The following is a 21,969-nucleotide window of genomic DNA, read 5'->3' on the forward strand; positions in this document are numbered from 1 at the left end:
AGGTCACTTTTTATTTCATCTTGACTTGTAGTAATTTTAGCAGTTAAATCACTATTTAACTGTTCTTGGTTAGTCGCCAATTCATTTTTCAATTGTTCTTGGTAAGTCGCCAATTCATTTTTCAATTGTTCTTGATTAGCCGCCAATTCGTTTTTCAATTGTACTTGATTTGCAGTCAATTCATTTTTTAATTGGTCTTGATTAGCCGCCATATCATTTTTTAGTTGTTCTTGATTAGCCGCCATATCATTTTTTACAGAGTTGATTGCGTCAAGAAGTTGTTTTAATTGTTCATCCATTGCGCGAGTAATCACCATAAAAATAAAGTCCAAATTTAAAAAGTCTTTATGAAAAAATGTCCAAAGTCACACTTACTGCAAGAAAGTCCTGAAGTAGCCCCACGTTGGGCGCCAAATTGTAACGGATTCGGTGCGGCTTCCACTTTCTTGAAATGAAGACACAGTTCTTGATAAAAACACAGGAGCTTTATTTACACTATGTACAGGAGAAATCGTTAACAACTGCTAAATTATTCATCAGCAATTAAGCAATTATCACACAACACCGTAAACTCAACGTTTACACACGTATTTACTTCCAAATACGAAAACAACACAGCGAAATGCCTCGCAATAAACAGAGCTAATACATACTCTCAGTACGAATTCTCAATCGAAACTCAACTTTTTATCCATCGCTAACGGCTTATATACACACCGAAAAGAAATCTTTCAAATATTCCACACGCTTCTGGAAAATAGTAGACCGTTATCAAATTTTATCAATGAACAAAAAGGAAATAGGGGGGTCGTATACTTTAGCCATATGAAAAGGGGTTGTATATTCATTACGGGAAACTATTTACAGGTTACGTTACTACAATAATTACTATTTACAGGATTTGTAACAATATTAATTGACATAATTGATACAAGTATTTTTGGTCAGTGCTATGTCCGTCTGTATCTACTGCTGGCAAATCAAAAGCGATTTTTTTTAAAGTTGACAATTGGAAGCTGCTCACATGTGCCAAGAAGCTTCCCTATAGGGCCATTATATGTAAAAGGACCTGCAGTGCTTCCATCAAGATGCCGTAACAGAAAGCGTAAAGGTAGCTCATTAGCGTGCAACTGACATATGAGCCTGGTGCAACGGCCTCTTTAAATGCAGCTCAGACAGTCTTATTACACCACCTTTCACACCAGTATTGACTGCTGTTCCATCTGATCCTACTGCAATTAAATCCACATTAGATACTTGGGTTGTTTTGAAATAGTCTAATATGCTTGCTAACACTTCATTCGCTGTACCAATTCTTCTGCTCTGAGTTTTTTGTTACGATTTCTATTTGGTTCATATATGCTTGGCTAAGTGCTAAGAACAGGCCGATTTGTCAGACTGGGGGTGGGGGATTTAAATAGTTTCATTATATCACAGAGAAGAAGAAAAATAAACATTCGAAGGAATCACACCAACTGTCTCTTTGACAGTTAAAACTAAGCAGAAGGAGCAAAGAAAAAAGGCAAAACGCGCAATTTCAGATTCCCGGCAGGGGTGGTATATGTAATATGATATGATAATTATTTTGTTCACAAACAAAGGGTCTTACTATTTACTATTTACACCCCAGGTGATTAAAAAAATACATAAGAAATGAAGAAAAAAAAGTTTAAAAAAAAGTCAATTTTTACATATTTAGCGAAACTTTAGGGACCTGGCAGAAGGTGTAAATATATTTTAATTACTTAAAATTTTTTTTAATGAACATTAGATGTCAATACACAACTTTTCCCACCACAGGCGATTAAAAATATTATACATAAGATTTAAAAAAAAAAATTTAAATATGTCAATTTCTACATTTTTGGCTAAACTTTAAGGGGCTGGCGGGGGATATATTTTGATTTCCAAAAATTTTTTTATGCGAGCATTTGATGCCAATACACAACTTTTCCCACCACATGGCGTTTTCGATTTCAAAAAAAAGTCAAAATCGACCCACCCTAGTAACGACCCCAGTAATTGGCACTTTAAGAGTTTGTCCTTAAAACTTAACTCTGTTTTCATTACTTAGAAAAAAATATTCATTTGCAAATATTTTGTATTAAAGAATGCACATCTGTGCATGTATTTAGTTCACTAAAATCAAAAATATTTGAATTGATATTTTTATAAAAATATATATGTATAAAATTACCAAAATCACCAGTAATTGGTACCTGATATCCCAGTGTATGATATCTTGTGATCCTGTAATTGGTATATGTTAATAAAATTGGAAAATTACTTCATTTTTCACTTTTAGATTACATACAAATTTTATCATCATAAGAAACATAATTAATGTTAATTTAAAGTAGGTAATTTTACATAAATTAATGCTAAATCACATATCTTGACGTCGAAAAAGTATTTTAGAGAAATGAAAATAAATTTGGAGTGTTGCATGGAAAAAATATCGTGATTATTGCTGTTTCATTGGTCAGTTTGCAGTTTCAATTTTACGATTTAAAGCTGTTTCCGCAGAAAAAGGAACATTGAGCCGATGATTCTGAGGGACCATATAAAAAATGAACCGATTCTGTACAGTAAGCATTTCTGACTGATGGCCAAACATATTTATTTTTTATTGTTTCTGTTAAAAATTTAACAGTATATTCTGTAGGATTCAAATCAATAGTAGAACCCATGTAATATAGTTGCTGCAAAAGTATCAGAAATGAAACTAGTGACATATTGCACAACACATTAGTGTTTATAGGCACATGTGCCAATTACTGGAGACTAGCAAAACTGTAGCACCATTAAATGACATCCATCATTATTTCAAAAATCCAGGAATTGACAAAAATATATTTCTACCCACTCAAAGTAACACCTTTCAACTAAACAAAACTTTTGACAACGAAAATTTAAAATATATTTTAAGTCAGATTTTAATGGATTGATGCGCATGCTTCCCTTAAGCCAGAGAAGAAGCTTTTGCGACAAAAATGGCTGATTCGACACAAGCCACTATTGTTTCTCTTTCCTATGCACTGCTACCATTTAGTAACATGAATAAAAGTTATAATCTTTAAAATAAATATACATTCAGTTGATATATAGCCTTCTACTTTAAAAAGATTGGATACGAATCTTATTTTAGCACATTTTTGTTGGAAGTGCCAATTACTGGTGACCTGCCAATTACTGGGGGTGTTACCCGATATTGCTATTCACCAATACCACTTCTATTACCAAATTCCCAAGGCAACGCATTTAGCACCCTCTCTAAATACGGGAGGTTGATATGCCGCACCCTGTATATCTACTTATAATTTTACGAACCACTGTAAAAAGAAAAAGAAAAAAGAAACAAAACTTGGATTCGTTTCTGGAAAATTTAAATTGCATTTTTAGCGATCAAGGTTGAAATATGAGCTTTTCGTAAAAAGGAGAGGAGGAGGGGGGAGGTTTTTTTTTCCTTTCAAAAATTAAAAGTCTATCCTCAACAGATTTTGTTAATGGCATTTTAAAAGAGAAGGGGGGAGGGCACCCCAAATTCATATAAAATCAAAAAATGCATTATGCAACAGGAAAAAAAACAGCAACGCATGAATGACCGTACGATCACTCTGTAGTTGGGGCAAACCTAACCTGGCAGCGTCGAAACGCTGTGATTAGGTTCTGCGTTGGCTTCACAAAGCTATCAGGTTAGGTTTGCACCAACTATCTATAGTTTACATGATATGCATTTGTGGATAAATAATGTTATTTATTCATTCATTTATTTATGGTTATTATAATTTATTTAATTATTTACTTTTTCGGGAAATTTAAATTAAATAATTCATATCCTCATTTTTATAATAGTGAATTCACTGATCGAGTAACGTTGACGTCATGAACAATGAAACTCGCGCCTTTGGTAATTTTGACATGCATGGAAATGCTTTATTTTGACAAGGCTGAGCCTTAGAGCAGGAATTAAAATGGATGGAGCAAGTCCAATCAATTGGCTTAGAAAAAGCTGACCCAAAGACGCCAAGTCACGTGACTCAGCAACGACAAATGGTTGGCACATTTTACGTGAAACAAGAGAGATTCCTGATTTCTTCCAATGCTTTGCTTGAAAACCTAGCACGTGACTTGGGGTCTGGGTTTCACGGATGAAAGTCTTCACACCCTCCATTTTATCTCTTCTCAAATGGCTGAACTGTATCCGGTAACTTAACTGTTTTAATGGTAAGGCTGTCCTTTTAGTAGAATGAAGAAACAAAAAAGTGATCAACATTTAACGCTATCTAAAGGAGTTTAGGGTTAATCCTCTGAAGTTAGGGTTAAAATTTCAGCTATCAAAATATCAGCAAACGGGCAATTGCCTCGTTCAAATGTAGATGCAATTTTCACCCGTCGTACCTTGACGGGTGGTTTTCTAGATATACAAGATTTTGTTTAGAGGTATTTCTTCTGAAAAGGAGTTAAAAATCTCACTACAAGAGAATTAGATGCCTGTTGCAAAATAACTATCTGAAATAAAAAATGGAAGACGCTGCACTGCTTTTTAAAAAATGAGGAAAAAAAATATGGTAACTTTTTAGGTGCTATTTTTACTTTACAAACGCCTTAAGTAGGAAATTAAGAGGTTTTAAAGATCACTTGAGTGCATTAGTCAGTTTACCTTTTCTTTTTTACTTTGCACTTAAGGACTTAAAGTGAAAACTTTGTACATTAATTTCAACAACTTGAGAATCGAAAATAATAATTTAAAGTGTTAACGCTTTTTATTTGTTGAGAAATGCTTTAGCTGGTCTGATGCCGTCACTAACTATTTTTGCCTGCATTGTTCATATCGTTTATACATGCGCTGTTTATAATACGAACTGTGCAAAATATTTCTCTTTGGCAAACTGCATATCATATCTTGTTCAAAAACGTTTCACTAAATTAATCAGGACTAAAGGTTTAAGAGTACTTTAAATATTTAAAAATTTATGAATTTTTACAGTTATTAAAGAAACTAGAAAATCACCCGTCAAGGTATGACGGGTGAGAATTGCTTCCACATTTGAATGAAGTCATTGCCTGTTTGGTGATATTTTGATAAATGAAATTGTAACCCTGAACTCCAGTAAGTAGCGTTCATTGTTGACCATTTTTTCGTTTCTGCATTCCCCTGAAATGAGTCTTACCAGTAAAACAGTTAAGTTACGGGATCGAGTTCAGCCTTGTCACCATAAAGCCTTTCTCTGCATGTCAAACATTACCAAAACATATTATCAAATTATCATGCCGTGGCGCGAGATTCATTGTTGAAACTCGCCGGTTACTCGAAATAATTATATATATGAGGGTGAATGTATTCAAAATTCGTCACCAAAGCGAGAGAGATAGATAGAAGGAAAGAAGTAATTCAAACTCTTGCGCACAAGCAAAACAGAGTCATGCAAAACTCATAAAGCCGCATACACGCTCACGAAAGAATGGAATAAAATCACATCTTTGCTGCATTCACGATAAAGATGGATCAGAAGTAAACAAAGAGGTTGCCAGAAGAAGCTATGTCATTTTTGAGGATGTTTTTCTGAAATAAAAATAAATAAATAAATAAATAAATAAACAATATTCGTTTCGACCAATTCATTGGAACCAATTTGTTCTTGTCCAAGCCAACCATGCATTACTTGTTGTCGCCAAATGGCGCGTTTTTGTGTGTCTTTAGTGACCTTTCCCGTAAGTGCAGTATAGTACTACATATGCAGTGGTGAATCTCCCATGTTGCAAATGTCACAATTTCGAGGGTCCCCACCATTATCGGGAGCCTGAAGATTACTCAAAAATTCACATGTTAAGTGTTTTACATAGTTTTTGTGGTGGACAAAAGAGCCCCAAAAGATGCATCACCACATCCTGCAAAAATGTAAGTTCGCATTGTATTTGTCTACATTCTCATGGTTTAATTTTGCATGGGAGCTCATGGATGCTCAGCTCTTGCACTTATTTTCAATTTTGTGTAAATTTTCACACATTAAACAGATTCAGGCTGTTCACGCATGAAAATAAATTCCAAAGATTATGAGGCTTTCGTGACTTCTTATTCGCTAGATAATTTTTTTTTCTTTCGCTAGATAATTTAACACTTTACAGAAAAAGCAATGAATATGATGTACCATGAATCAATAGTTTCCAATCTGTAGGACATGCCGCTAGGAGGTGGAGAGAATAAATTTAAATTAGAGGTCGGGGGAGGGGGAGCACAGCAGTTGTAAAAATATCACTTTTAATATACAGTAAAATTGTAGTTATTTGAACTCCTATTATCCAAATCGCTGATTATCCGAATCACTTTCAGAATTGCGATTCGCAAAGGAATGTCTGCCCGCTATTAACTCCGTGAAACTGGTCTAACAGTTTACTTTGACGGAGACATGTCGCAAGCAATGATTTTTATTTAAAGTTCGGTGCGTACATACTGTACTAATGTACAGCACTTGTAAGTCCGCTTAAAAAGTGAAATTGTGCCTTTTTCATTTCACTGTTTCAAAGCTCTCTTTCTTTAACAATAGCTAGTTTTTTCTCTCCCATTTTACAAGATACATTCAATAATAAATTGAAATATTCTTTTTGGAAAATGTCCAATCATCCGAATATTTAGTTATCCGAGGGGGGGGGGGAGGTTCGGTTAAAATTTATTCTGCTAGTTGGAATTCTACTGCACACTCAGAAAAAAAATTCTTGTTTGATACTAATTAGATTCATCAATACCTTATCGCAAATGCCATTCGTGGTCGAGAGCATAGAGTACGGAAATTGATATAATTTCAACGACGCCAAAGTTTGAGAAAATTTACACTAAAAAGTAATCCACCAATTGAATTGATATTTGTTAATTTCGCCAATGTGGCATTTTGAACATTTTGTTTAATTTTGTATGAGTTATTAAATGATTTCACAAATTCCATTTTTCAATTTAAAAAAAATATCAGAAAGTACAAATTTCGCTAAACACAGAAATGTTAAATGAAATTGTCGGGACAAGTACGGGTACTCTTATTCTCACTCAACTAAAAAATATTCATGGGAGAAATGTTCGTTAAAATTGAAATTAAGCTTTATATACTCTTTAACAACCGAGTTACTTTTTCTGAAATTCCAAACAATTTCCTTAAGAGAAAATGAATGAAATGATCGGCACAAGTTGTTTTTAAATTTATCTGTAAAATGACACCGTGAAATATTTTTCAAATGAACTTGATGAAGATATTTATAAGTTTTTATCGAAAAATATTTTACCAGTTCGATTAGAGTTTGTTCATCTTCTATGGAATCCAAGTCTATTTCTTCTCCTTCATATTCTTCTTCGTCATGTTCGTTATGCATTCTTTTTCTAGAAAGAATGAAATAAAATTTTAGCATTCTTTTTATACTAAATAACCACTCAAGATCTCAATCACTGAACACACACATACGCAGAGAGAGAGAGTAGGGTGGAAGGACAAAAATAAATTTTTGAAGTTCAAAACGCCTGGGGTCTTAAAAGTTGCCTTTTAGCATGAAAAGATGACCATTGAAGTTTTATCCACTGTACTAGGATAATATCTTCAGGTTCTGAAATGGCCCCAAAAAAGCCCAATAGTGCAAAAAATATACCTTTTTTGAACTATTTTTTACGAAATGTAAAAAGTATACTTTTGAAAATGTTTGGAGGCATAAATGTTAACTGGGGTGTAACTGTAAATATTTCAATTATTACAATGAAGTGCTGCCTGCCTTGTCTAGTGGTAGTGAAGTCTGACTGCAACAGGAAGGTCCGGGTTTGAATCCTGGATCGGGCATGGACGTACTTTCTCTCTTCTTTCCTTTTCCTTTCTTTGTGTGAATGTGTTGTTATGCTGTAAATGGTTGCCTACTCTATAAAACGGATCCATATGGCATGTGTGTACTGTAGAAGTCGGACTTCCCACCAAATTGCGGTACAGTTGGAAAAGTGAAGCAGCGCACCCCAAATTGAGGTCACACAGTTTGGTCGTGTGCCAGCCTCCACAACAACATTACAATGAAGTCCCGTTACAACGAATACCAATACAACGAAATATTCGTTTCAACGAGGTAAATTTTCAGTCCCGATTTAATTTCTATTGCGTTACTTGAATTCGATTACAACAAAAATTTCCGTTGCAATGAAAAAAGTTGTGGTCTCTTAAAGTGCGTTGTAACGAGATTTCCCTGGTTCTTCAGGTCAGCAATCTCAAATATGAGTCATTGAATTTAACTAACAGCAAGACACATGCGGTACTGCAAGTTTAATACGAGTGGGCGTAATAATGCTGTTCATTGACCACAATGTTTTAACCAACTGAAACAGGAAATTAGTTTCGTGCAGTCAAACAAAAATGTTAATTTTCAACCACAAAAAAAATTAATAAAAACTAGCTGCGTTGCCCGGCTTTTCACGATCTACCTCGAAAATAAAAGTTATGTCGAGTGACACGTGTTCAACAATCAGGCTTGAACAAAAAAAAAAAAAAAGTGGTAACATTTTTCGACAGATTGCGGAAAAGTAACCGAAAAGGAAACATTTTAAATCCCCCGATTACAGGAAAAATCTCAAAACAAAAGCCAGAATGTCTGTCTGTCTGTGTGTGTGTGTATGTGTGTGTGTCACGTCTGTGTGTGACCAGTTTTTTGTGGCCGCTCTACAGCAAAAACTACCGCATGAAATCGAACGAAATTCGGTATACATATGTGCCCCTATGTGAACTTGTGCCCATTATTTTTTGGCGCGAAGTCCTCCAAGGGGGGTGGAGCAATGGGACGTTTTTTGAGTTACGCGTGCTTGCTATTCCTCAGGAAATAACTGGCGGAATCAAACAAAATTTGGTCCATATGTTGCCATTAACAGGAACAGGTGCTGATTCAATTTTGGTGTCAATAACTCAAACGGGGGTTGAGCTATAGAACGTTTTTCGTCGTCAATTGCGACTGCTGTATCTCAAGAAATAATGAACAGAATGAAAGAAAAATGTATCGGCAAGTAGCCCTTAGTGGGTATAAGAGCTGATTTTATTTTGGTGTCAACAGCTGAAAGGGGGTAGCACAATCGCAAGTTCATTTTTTCCATTGTGAGTGTCCTATCTCAAGAAGTAATGCTACGTTCTGGTTGAAATTTGGAATATATGTGAATCCATATGTAAACAGGTTTTGGTTCAATTTTGACGCCAACCGCTCCAAGAGGTGTTGATTTTTTTTTTTTTTTTTTTTTTTTTTTTTTTTTTTGCGAATAAAAATAGCTTTATTAATGCAACAATAAGAAAAATAAATCGTAATCATAGACTAATAATAGGAATAGACCGAGCTATGGCAACCCTTTTGCTGCTCATAAACCAAACCATGTGACTGGTGGATATCCTAGCAACATCGGACGTTGATCGTAGCAGACGATCAACGCCTTTGAGAAATAAAATAAATAGAATTGATGGAACACGGAAGAATGATCTTTTATGGAGTCCGATTTGTAAATTTGTTATTCTAAGTACTAAATATTTTGTTAATATAATGAGTTTTTCGTTTAGATAGTATTGTGCATTTTCTTTATTCGATTTCAATAACCCTCTAAGCAATTAAAGATGCAAGCGCCCGAAAAGAATCGGCAAACGGTAAGATTTTTTCCTACAATTTCAATTTAAATACCGATTAGTTCATTTTTGCGTTCACGCAAAACGTTTACGCCATTACGTTTACGCCAACTCTGACGTAGCAGTTCCGAATGAAATAAAAGTTACTGAAAACTGTGATCAAAAACTAATTACTAATGTCAAAATAATGCATAACTAAAAGAAAAACAGTTCAATCTCTGCACCTGGAAAAAAATAATGAAAACACATTACGTCTTAAAATACATGTCGAGTGTCAAACTATAGATAATGTTGCCATCTAGCAACCATGCTGCCAAAGTTTTCACCAAGCCTTCCACCAGTCACATGATGTATCCATGAACCAATTTTTTCATCAGCAAGTCTGGGAAAGCTCGGTCTACTCTTATTATTAGTCTATGATCGTAATAGATTGTCGTCTGCGTATTTCTCGTGATTTTAATTGTATGGAAATGATCGGAAATATTATCTCAATGATTTAAAATTTTTAGCTGTTGCCATCTTATGTTTGTTAACAAATAAAATATTTGTAATTAATTCAAGCAAGGCTTTTAAAATAACTTTCAATTTTCGCTCTTTGCTTTGCTTTTGTTATAATTCAGACATTGGGATGGTCGTCAAGTTTTTGCATGTGTAGTTTTGTTTTTGTTGGGAATATTGCTTCCTCGTCAAGCATGGGAAGGGATCAGAAAAAAAAAAGAAAAATATAGAAGAAAGTTTCGTGATGGCCACAACATACTAGTTCTTTTTGCAACTTGTCATTATATTGTTTCAGAATATTTTTTATTTAATTTTAGCTAGTTTTTTTTAAATTGTAAATTAGAAGCTGAACTGAAAGTTCTGACCCATTTTTGCCCACCTTGGAGTAAAGTTGGCCATATTGAAAAATGATGCTTAATTATTACTTTTAATACATTGTAGTAAAAAAAAATGGTCTATTACAAAGTCTGCGAAACAAATTTAAATTTTAATGTGACATTTCTCACGGGTTTTGCAAAGTGGCTCTTCAAAAAAGCTTACAAACGTCAGTTATCTACAATATCAATGATCTCTCTTTTTTTTTTCTTCCTTGCAAAAACAAAATAGTCCCCTTGATTTAGTTCCAAGCTTCACATGTATGTCATCACCCACAACAAGTGTTACTATATAACCAAATCTTTTTATTGACTTGTCTTCTTTGTAATCAACTATCCTCAGTTTTCGAGTCATAAGTTGCTGATTAGTCTTGATTTTTGCTGCAGTAATAGCTTTTTTATTTTTTTCAATTCATGTTTTAAATTTTGCATATTCCGTCATTACTTCCATAAAGCTATGTTGAACTCTTTTTTTTTTCTTTTTGCATTTAATAGTAGCAAATTAATAGAAAATGGAGAAGTGAAAGTGAAGATGAAAATAGTGTTGTGCTTGTCCGTTGAGCAGAAGGATCCTTTTCAAATGATCAGGGGGTGCACAGTGTATTCGGGTTCAAAAATACCTCAAGTCAGTTCCTATTAACTGCTCTGGTAATCGAAAAAATAATATCATTTGTTTGAAGTGCATATAAATGATTTAAGAAATGCAAAAAAATGCAAATTGTTGTTTTTTAATGTTGTTTTTCAAGTACTTTATAATAAGGGACAGGCTATAAAAACACTCTTTCCGGAATTTTTCAAAAAATATGACTTATAGTTAAAAGGTTTGACTTATGCGTTTAAACTAAAATGGTCTTTTTCTCAGAATGCAGAATCTCACTGTACATCCTGAGTAAAACCTTTAAGGTCAGTAAAATTTTTTGTGAAAACGGTAAAATGAAATGAAAGAGACTTCAATATTTATTAATTGTTAATGTTCATAGGTAAGAAATAACGCAACAGTCAGGATTTGTAACGTATATAATTACCAAAAAAACAGTGGTACATTCTGAATTAGTATTTCAGCCCGAATAAAAACTTTAAAGCCACAAGTATATCTTCAAAACTACATGTAGGAGAATAGGAAGCAAAGTGAAATGGTTAAGATGACTGAGCTTTTTCAAAATGAACAAATTGAAAATTTGTTTTGAAAATAACTGCAGATAAAGACAGAACAATGTATTTTATAATAAAACTTGCATTGGAACATTATTTATTTTACTTTTGGCGGTAAATTTGTGCCTTTAAAAAAAAAAAGTGGAAAATTTTCACCTTTTTTTTTATGGAACAAAGTGAAAAATTAAATAGTTTCTATTCGATTGAAAAGTTTGAATAAATTAATGAGCAAATAAAGGATGATTGAATAAATGAAAAGATAATTACACAAAAAACTATTAAATAAATAAGTTAATTAATTGATACACGAGGAAACATTTATGAGTGAATAAAATAGTGAATGAATAAAAAATATAAGTGAATTAATGAATTAATAAGTGAATTATTAAATAAAGAAATTGAAATTAATTATTTAAGAAATGAATACATAAGTGATTTAGGAAATGATTGAAAGAGTAAACGAAATGAACTACTTCACTTTGCTGCGCAAGTGGTTAAAAAACATCGGATCTGACAATTTTTTGAAAATTTGTTTAAGTTCAATATTTAAAAAAAATACTTAAATCGCTGCGCTTTCATACTTATGCGTCCGTCGATGACATCACAAATGATGAAATGCCATTCAGTGTTGTCATTCACAGAGCAAAATATTTAATTCGCATCTTTACTCATGTATATTGGCAACGATATGGTTGATAGCAAGCGTAGAGAGCAATTTTAATTTGCATCTTGATTATTATAACGTGGAAACGTGGTAGAAAGATGCGCCAAAGAGCGTCATTTGTGACGTCATCAAAACCACGCCTTGTTCGAAAAATCGGACAAATTAAAAAAAATAATTAAAAAATAACTGTTAGAAAAATGAAAGTATTTTCTGGATCAATGTTTTTTTTTTTTTTTTTAACTTATTCTATCAATTTCAGGGACAAAAAATACTACTTTTGATTGAAGGAAACAACCCCATTGTGAAAGATACTAAAAATACAAATAAACTAAATATTAGCAAAATAAATACTGCACCGACTGTTAAATGGTCCCAAGAAATGCTTAAAATGTTAATAAGAAGAACTTTATCAATTGAAAATATTAAAATAATTTTTGACTTACAACAAAATATTACAATTTGAGCATCCATTTTTGAAAATTGCTTGTACTATCACATGCTTTGATTTTTTGAGGTAATTTTTCTTGACTAGAATAGCCTACGTATGTTACCACATAGTTAAAATATTACTATAGGTAAGTGGCGCTAAAAGCGGAGTCAATATTTCACAATTTCATTTTGCCCGCTATTTCACTTGACCCCACATTCTCTTACATATACTGGAAAAAAATGTCACCGCAGTTAATAAGGTTGTGGAAACCTTTCAAATTGTATATTTATCATTAATTTTTTCAAAGTTTTGGTTTGATGATGATATCGAAAGGTAAGAAGTTAACTGTTCATGAAAGAGGGCAGATTGAAGCATTTAGAAATATATAGGAAGATCGGAAACTGAAATCAACAGTTTCTTTAAATTGGAACACAATTATGGTAAAACGAATACCGGGAAAAGACTTAAAGCTTTGTCCTCGCGAGGTGGAAGAAGAGTTTACACACTTACATCAACTGTTTCACACACAAAGCCTTTCATTATGGGAGTTGTGTGCACCGTATGTTGCTTGAACCACATCTAAACGCGGTGCTTTATCTCATGTCCACAAATGATACATATATTGAACTCAGGTAATAAGAGATATTTCTTTGTTTAAAAAAAAATGATTAAACACATCACATGACGTTTGTTTTTCTTACTGTGACGCTGCAGCAATTACTCATTTTTTCTCCCCTCCCCCTTTCTTACGATGTCATAAAAAATCCTTGCACCTATGAAGTGTTATAGTGCAAACCGCATATTCGTACGGCAATTGGTTCCTTTTCCATGAAGTTTTATAATGTGCCATGGACTTTTCGGACTCTCTCTCTGCTCACCTGCATGACCTCTATTTCCGCAACCGTTAGTCCTAGATGCATACTTCCAGTTGCGAAAATGTTCAAAATGAGATGCAGAGTTAATGCATCGAAAGTTTGAAGTAAAAATAAAAATGAGTCAAAAAATACAAAATTTAACTTTTAATACTGGCCCTAGGTCCCCTAACTTATATAGTTAGGGAAATAATCTCCATTAAAAAATAATTCCAACGACAAAACTTTAACATTAGTACGACCAATATTCACTGAGATATGAAACGCAGCGTTTTGTGACTTACACCATTTAACGCCCGATGTCAATAACACCTTTTGGGGTAAAGTATAGCTGTTAACAAGGGTTTAAAATTATATGCGTACACAGAGTGTGGTTTTTCAAATTCTTCAAGGTTTTGTTGTGTGTTTTTGAGTATCACGGCATAAAATTTGTATTTATTTTTGAATAGCAATGAAAAATATAAATACTTTGCTCCTTTACTTCGACAACCTGTCATTCTTCTGAAAGAGCGATAAGTTCCAATCTCATCTTTTGTATGGTCCCTCAAAACTTCAATCTCTAATATCACCTTGCGTTTTGGTAGCACAAATGTAAAATTTTTTGTGTTAGTAATATTTTTCAAGGAAAATTATTTCCCTAAACATAATTTAGGGGACGTAGAGCCCGTATAAAAAGTTAAATTTTGTATTTTTTGACTTATTTTTGTTTTTACTTCAAACTTTCAATACCTAAACTCTGCATCTGATCTTGAACATTTTTGCAATCGGAAGTAGGCATCTAGGACAAATAATTACGAAAATAGAGGTATTGCAGGTTAAAGCGGAACACCCTGTATATATTGATTGTGATTGTGTCTTATTTCCGGAAATGTATAACCTTCAAAAATAAAAAACACAAACTACTTCAAAAAATATATTCCTATTTTTAGTCGATCCACACATCGTTTGGGCAATGAATGAGACCGATTTTCACGAGACAGGCATCGAATAACGGATCCTTTGAGTCCCATCAGTATCCTCGTTTGGAACATAAAACGAACATCAAAAAACGCGTTGTTGGATAGACGTGTGAAAAATTCAATTTCTCGTATCTGATGAGCGTTATTTCTGTCCTGTCAGCTGTTGTAGTTCCGAAGGATATAAAATTCTGGAGAAATTCCAGGTAAGCGTTGGCTGGGATGTGTCTTCACTCTTCGACCTTATTATGCCTCCCACTAAGTTATTTAGGTCGGCTGCCAAAGTTCTGACAAGTTCAGTTATTCAAAACATGAAAGAAAAAAGTAATAATAATAAAATAAAAAAATAATTTATCGCTGAAAAGCATAAAAATCACAAAAAAAAAGTTGTGTTCGTAGACATCATCTTGCTCAACGAAACGTTTTGAAGCTGACTTTAGTAGTTTTATTGTTATCAGTTTTAGATATTAATTCCATCTCAACTTGCTTATCAAAGCTTAAATTCATGAATTATAAATAACTTCCTTTTAGCCAGATCCTGATTGCTGGATAGGTCAGCTAGGCCATAGCCTAGGTTTCTCGCTTTAAAGTTGGCTTCCAAATTGCTAAAATTGCTTCAGTTAATGGCTAACACTGTCAGGTTTGACTACAGAGGAATAACGAAAAACTGTTTGACCTAGGGCCTCCCAATACCTTAATCGGGTCCTGCGCTTAGCTATTGAGAAGTTTTAACTTAATAATTTATTTATTGTAGCTTTCCTCAAACCTTTGAATGGCATAACATTTCAAATAATTATTTTATTTTGTCCCTCTTTGAATAATAATCTTCTAGTGCATGAGATCTTAACCTTTTTGAGGCTCTGCGGCCCCCTCGAAGACTGATGTGAGGTCAATATCCTCCTCCCTTCCCATCCTACCATATAAGGTTACTACAAGTAGGAAAATCGGAAAATGAGAATTTGAAATTGAAGCTGGTTAGGATAGCTGAAGCTGATTAAAGAAAACTATAAAAACGTTACCAAAAATTTAGTAGTACATAACCTTAGTTTTAACATATTATCAGAAGACATGAAATTTAAGATTCAACGTGCTAAGTACAAATTAGTTTGAGGTAATCCAGATTCTAGGTGTGGGTAGCATGTAGTACCAGTCACTTTTGAAACATCTATGGCAGGTCTGCCACTGTTCGTCATTGATAAGTTTTGAAAATTTGGTTGTAAAAAATGACCTATATATGATTACCTACAGTGATGATTTAACCTTATGTACACTAATACTGAAAATCCATATTCAGAGATGTGTGAATGAAAATTTGCTCGTAAAACCTCTTAAAAAGTCATTAATGTCGAAAAGAGTTCATGTGGACAAGAATTTCAGAAAATTATAGTCAGTTTAACTTTTTCATTCTCATTTTTAAAAGCATTCACCCCCCTCCCCCCATCTGCTTGAAATTGTTCTACGCACTCCTAGAGGTGCTAAACCCAGGTCGTGAATCACTATTCTAATATCATTACAATTACTATTAATGTTACAGTTATATGGCACCAAACTTTTATAACAATGAGTTTCATATTGTCGCGTAGATGAAAATAGCGAAGACAATGTGAAAGCCAAATGAAGCGAATACTCGTTAGTCTCAACTCGAGATCTTTATTCAGAACCACGAATGAACGTTACATCTTCTTATATACAACTTGAAAAAGTGCTGTAACTTTCCAAACTTTAAAAGATACAGAAATTAATAGAACATTCGAGAAAATACGGGAAACAGTAGAAACGAAATTTTAGTAACATTCACTTTGTCCTAGTCGGGATTTGAACCCGGGTTGCTCGTGTGGGAGACGAGAATTCTACCACTGAGCCACCGTTATCCTCGGATGAAAAGAGCGAACTTCGCTACAATATGATTTTAATCATTTAATAGGGAAATTTGCTGTTTTTTGCCCATAACTTTTTATCTAAAGAACAAATATGGTCAAACAAAGTAATGGGACCTAAGTTGAGCCATCCTCTATCCATTAAAAAAAGAATCATCAAAATCGGTTCACTAGGTGAGACGCTATGAGTGGACAAACAAAAAAAAAAAAACATACATACGGTATGAACTGATAACCGCCTCCTTTTTGAAGTCGGTTAAAAAGAGGAGAAGAGGAGAGAACAGTTTTGATTAGGTACATTAAAATTTCATACTAAACTTTCGTCTAAACGTATGTGTGTAGAACATAATTTACTATGGTATAATGATATTATGAATACAGTTTACCAAATTTTATGAAACTAGAATAATATGGACGGGTATTGCAATGCCTGCTCTAGGGGGGAGCAAGCGAGGAGCCTTGCCCCGTGGATAATCTGCACGTGGATATTTGGGGTTTTTGTACTGCAGTTTCTCTTATTTGAGACTAATAATCTGGAATATTCATAACCGGGGTAAAGATGGTTGGTGGCAGATGTCTTCACATTGAAGCTAAAAGGAAACTGTTAGCTTCAATATGAGGTTATTTGCCGCTTGCTCGGAAATTCCATATTGGTGATAAAAAAAATAAGGTTGATACCATAGGGGAAGATGCTGTACCTACGGACGGTTGTACCTGCGGACGTTGGTCGGAAAATTCCGGATATCGTCGAGAGAGATCCTAATTGGGGTTCAACGCGTGTATCACAGCCCTCTCCAGTACCTCAGGAAGTTTCAACGTTTCAACGCCATCAAACGAACATTTAAGATTCTATCAATTTTTCTTTTTCTTTTTTTTTTGGTTTTAGTGGGGTCTAAGTAAAAAAAAAACATGAGCAATTTCTTTTTTTTTTTTTTTTTTTTTTTTTTGTCGTTCGTCGTGGATTGTATTATTCATTTTTGTTGTAGGTATCATGAATCCCTATATTTTGAAGGTTTTGTTTCTGATTTTTAATGTTGTAAAACTGTGGTCGTGTCGATGTGACTGCCTTGCAAAACCAAAATGGCATACCTGTGTACCCAAGGACACACAACCATGTGTACCCACGGACAGCAATTTTTAGTCTCCTAGGGTCACACATGAGTCTTCTTACAATGTGAAGTACCTCAAAATAGTGCCTTGTCATCAACGTCCGAAATTTGCTTTCAACGATGATCATGAATTTGAAGATGGGGTAGGGCTTGAAGTTATAGTGTTGAAGTAACCCCCACCTGTTGTAGGATCTACAGGCCGTCGATCCCACCTGTTTTCATTTGAAGTCAACTTTTCTATATTTTTGTTTGTTTAATCTAAACTGAGTTTTTTGTGGTGGGTTAATCTTGGTTAAATGTTTCAATTTGCATATAAAATGAAGTTGTTATAGAGAGCAATACTATCATGAATCTAGTTATTTTTTTGGTTAAAAACATATTAATTATTTATAACATCATTAACTCTCTTAAGACTAATAACTTTTTTAAAGAGTTCACTGATGTTAAAGATTAAAGAAAATTTAAAAAAGGGAAAAAAAACCTTTGATTAATTTTCAAAGTTTAATTTCTGTTAGAGATTTTATTTAATGTTATTTTCAATGGATGTTTGAAGTATTTCAATATAAAACGGCTTATGAAAATGTATTGAGTATAATTGAGTTCCTCAGACCTATTTATATATTATTTTTTTATATGTCCATGGGTACAAAGGCACCTGTCCGCGGGATGAACGGGTTGTTGTACCCACGGACAAAAAAGATGGTTTTTAAGATTTTTTTCTTTTTTTTTTGAGCAATCACGATTGCTTATTGTTTTCACTTGACTGTTTTTGGCGTCCTATCATTTTATTTTCCCACCGCCACCCTCCGCACCATCACCGTCGACCGGCTCCTCACGATGCTGCTACTATAGCGAAAGCCGTCTCCAGGTTGCATCCATGTCCTACACACACGCGCATACATACACAACTACACACACACGCACACATACACACACACAAACACATACACACACATACACCTACACACATACACACATGCATACATACAGACACCTACACATACACACACACATACACCTACACACACATACACCTTCACACACATACACCTACACACACATACACACACGCATACATACAGACACCTACACATACACACACACCACAACATACACACACACATACACACAACTACCCTCGCATTCATGCCTGCACACAGACACAAACACATATGCCTACACACACATACACATATCCCCTACACACAAACACACATACCCCCCACACTCAAACACACACGCCTACATACACACATTCGTGATTGCGAAAAACATAATTTGAATTCAAGATGTCAAAATTCAAATTAATTTTTTTATTTATTTATTTAATTTTTTTGAGGTTGAAAGCTTTAAGATTTTTACTTGACAAAAATTGCCAAATTAGATGATAAGTTGTAGATTCTGCCATAAATTTTTTCCGATCGATTATCCATTTCCAGAGACCAGCAAAAATTGAAAAGTAAATTTTGTTCGTGGGTACAGCAGCTGCCCCTAATACCGTAACCGGGTTGATGATATAGTAGGTTCGCAGTTCATCCTTAGCATTGACTTTGGCGGTAGCTTACAGTTTACGGACTCGAATGCACTGCAAAGTTCATAATTGAGTCACCTGAACGCGTAGAAAAAGAGTAGAACCAGCGGTGTAACTAGGGTGTGGCGGAGAGGGCGGCGCTATTTCGGGGGGCGACAATTTGACACATCTGATGTTAAAAAAAATAACTTATTTTTTACAATAAACAAGTCATATTTTTTGCCTAAAATAGCGTTTTTCGATGTCATTTTCAAAAAGTTTCCAAGGAAGGGCCGTCTCTGACTTTTCATTTTTGGTGAGATTAGATCACTCCTTAACGTCCCAAAAAATAGCCTACAGTTGCGTTTTTTGAAACTTCGGTATCGAAAAATTTCTTAAGAGATCCCGTAAACTATCTCCTTTCTCTTAGTGTCACCAAGAATAGCCCAAAATCGATTTGAAGTTTGAAGACACTTTAAGAGGAAGAGCTTGTTCTCCTCTTTCAAATTGTGTTTTTAACACTTCAATTTCGGAAAATTTCCTTGAGTATTCTCCGAATAACGCCATTAAAGAAGGACTAAAACTAACTTCAACTTTGAAAAAAAATCGGGAGAAAACCCTAACTCTCTTTTCCATTAGTGTTACTAAAAGTTGTCTAAAATTGAGATTATTGGCTGAAATTTTCGGTGAGGCCATCATAAACTCCTTTTCTTTCATCTGTACGAAAAATGTGGAAATAAATGAGCTTCCATTTATCCTAAATTCAGTTTCAGTTTTATTTAAAATACGTTTGACCATTCAAGGTATTGAAATTTTCTCAACAAAAGGGCGGCAAATTGAGGAACCGCCTTGGGCGGCAGAAGGTGTAGCTATGCCGCTGGGTAAAACATTTTGCAGATGACGCGGTGCAGAAACAGCGGGAAATTTTGAAATCTATTAACAAAATTTGTTTTTATTCTATGGTACGAAAATAACTTAAAACCTTTACCGTTCTCCTATATTCTTGTTGAAGTTTTTCTAATGCGTAAAACAGTCGATTTATTACCACAAGAAAAATCAGTAACTGCAGGTCATCTGATAGTTTCCCAAATATCAAGTTAACGTTTTTTAAAAATCAACCATATGCCATTTCCATTTACAACCCAAAACCATATTGCTTCAAGTTAGTTTATATGAGACTACGCATTTGAACCCTACAGATTTTTTTTTTTTTTGTTTATCGTACATGCTTGAAGACGTTTTGATGCTATTATTTCAGATGCATTTGTTTTGTAGTGTGTTTTCAAAAGTCCCATCAGGGATAACTTTAAAGCAATTACAGAAAAAAATTTCAAAAGGATAAAGAGAAAACTTCAATCTCGATTTGGACGCCCCAGAGAATTCGTAGCGAAGTTTCGAAATGCGAGGACATCCTATTTGATTAGAGTGATTGTTTTCAAAGTTCATAATTGAGGCAGTGAAAAGCAAAGGGATGTAAGTGGCAAAATTAAAAATTTGGAGATAACCAGTACACATGGTAGGTGAACTTGTCTTTGGGCAAGAGATGGTACTAGTAGTCCTGGTAGTTGCTGCTATGGAGCATGATTTAGAAAAAAAATTTCAATGAAAACCTACCTAGGATGTTTTCTTTAAAAGCGTTTTACTCAAAACTTGAAAATGTCCACTTACATCCCTTTGCTTCTCACTGCCTCAATTGACCTTTGAGTAGGTCGTGGCCAGTTTAATTAAAATTAAAAGTTTTATTGCCTTAAATTTCGCCGGGTCATGAATGTCATTATGTAATATTTCTCAATTAGTAACCATTTTTTGCTGCCAATTAGGAAACACGAAAGAACAATAACTTTTCACTTATGAATTGAAAATACTTTGAGTAACTGAAAGAGATTTATAATTGAATTAGACACTAAAGGGCAATCTTCTTACCTGTCACTTGACTGATCTTATATCCCGTTAAGTGACGAAAAATACTCCTTCCTGCCACAAAGAAAATTATCTTCTTCCGATGGTTTTAGAAGAGAATCCGAGAGGATTGAAGAATCACCTGTGGTCGCCACTTTCCTCTTTCGGGATCCGTGTGACGTCACGGGACGCCCCCGCTCAGACCGGAATCTAAAATTAAGTTCCAGAGATTCTCGGGTTTCGAAGCATAGAATCATCCGTGACCCCCATGCCTTCGCCAGGTTTCGATTGTCGACAATTCGAGGACGTTTTTTTTTCTCACCATTCCCAGTTTTTTATTGAGAAAGGGCTCTGTTCCAGTCATACACATAAATAAGGAGATGTCACTTTATGCCAGGAATGATGAGTCATACAGCTGGTTATCGAAATGCCGTGGAATTGAGCTGGTGTCGTTCCAAGCACAAATTTTGGGAGTGCGAACATACAGTAGAACCTTGTTTATCCGGCCCTCGTTTTTCCGAATCTCTGGTTTATCCGGATCAAATTTGTGTTGTTTAAAAAATGAATTCACTTAAATTATAATTTTAAATTATTAAATCAAAAACGGAACTATCAATGTGCTCAATATTGGCTCTTTGTTTTGATTTAATGCACAACTACAACTAACCTTGCAATAAATTATAGAGCTCAAATAAACAACATGGCGTATTTGGAATGTCAGTTCGACATCCCCACAGCTGAACTGTAAATTGTAAAATGCTTGCGAGCAACAACTTCAGGTAATTTTGTGACAAAGCATCGTTTTTTGCTGCTATAAAAGATAAGTCTGCTTATTAACGAACGTGTTTTACTTATTACCCGGATTTTGGTTTTTCCGCATTGCCATTGCTCCCAGTTAGTCCGGATGATTGTACTGTACGTTCTGCCGGACTTGAACTGTCTACTGAGAATTGCAGTAAAATCAATTTAAGTAGTCCCTGAATGATTAAAATTGTTTTTAATGGGGTCGTT

General features: G+C 34.3%; 1 protein-coding gene across 1 annotated transcript in view; it reads right to left on the minus strand.

The window, feature by feature from the left end:
* Nucleotides 1-21,216, minus strand: part of LOC129224870 (uncharacterized) — a 57,763-nt gene extending 36,547 nt beyond the window's left edge. The window contains exons 1-2 of the mRNA XM_054859417.1: nt 20,983-21,216; nt 7,276-7,369 (exon numbers count right to left, since the gene is read on the minus strand). Coding sequence (XP_054715392.1) covers nt 7,276-7,362 — 87 coding nt within the window. The 5' untranslated portion in view covers nt 7,363-7,369; nt 20,983-21,216. The remainder of the gene's footprint in view (nt 1-7,275; nt 7,370-20,982) is intronic.
* Nucleotides 21,217-21,969: the final 753 nt, after the last annotated feature.

This window comes from Uloborus diversus, chromosome 6 (genome assembly GCF_026930045.1).
Source record: "Uloborus diversus isolate 005 chromosome 6, Udiv.v.3.1, whole genome shotgun sequence".
Taxonomy (NCBI): domain Eukaryota; kingdom Metazoa; phylum Arthropoda; class Arachnida; order Araneae; family Uloboridae; genus Uloborus; species Uloborus diversus.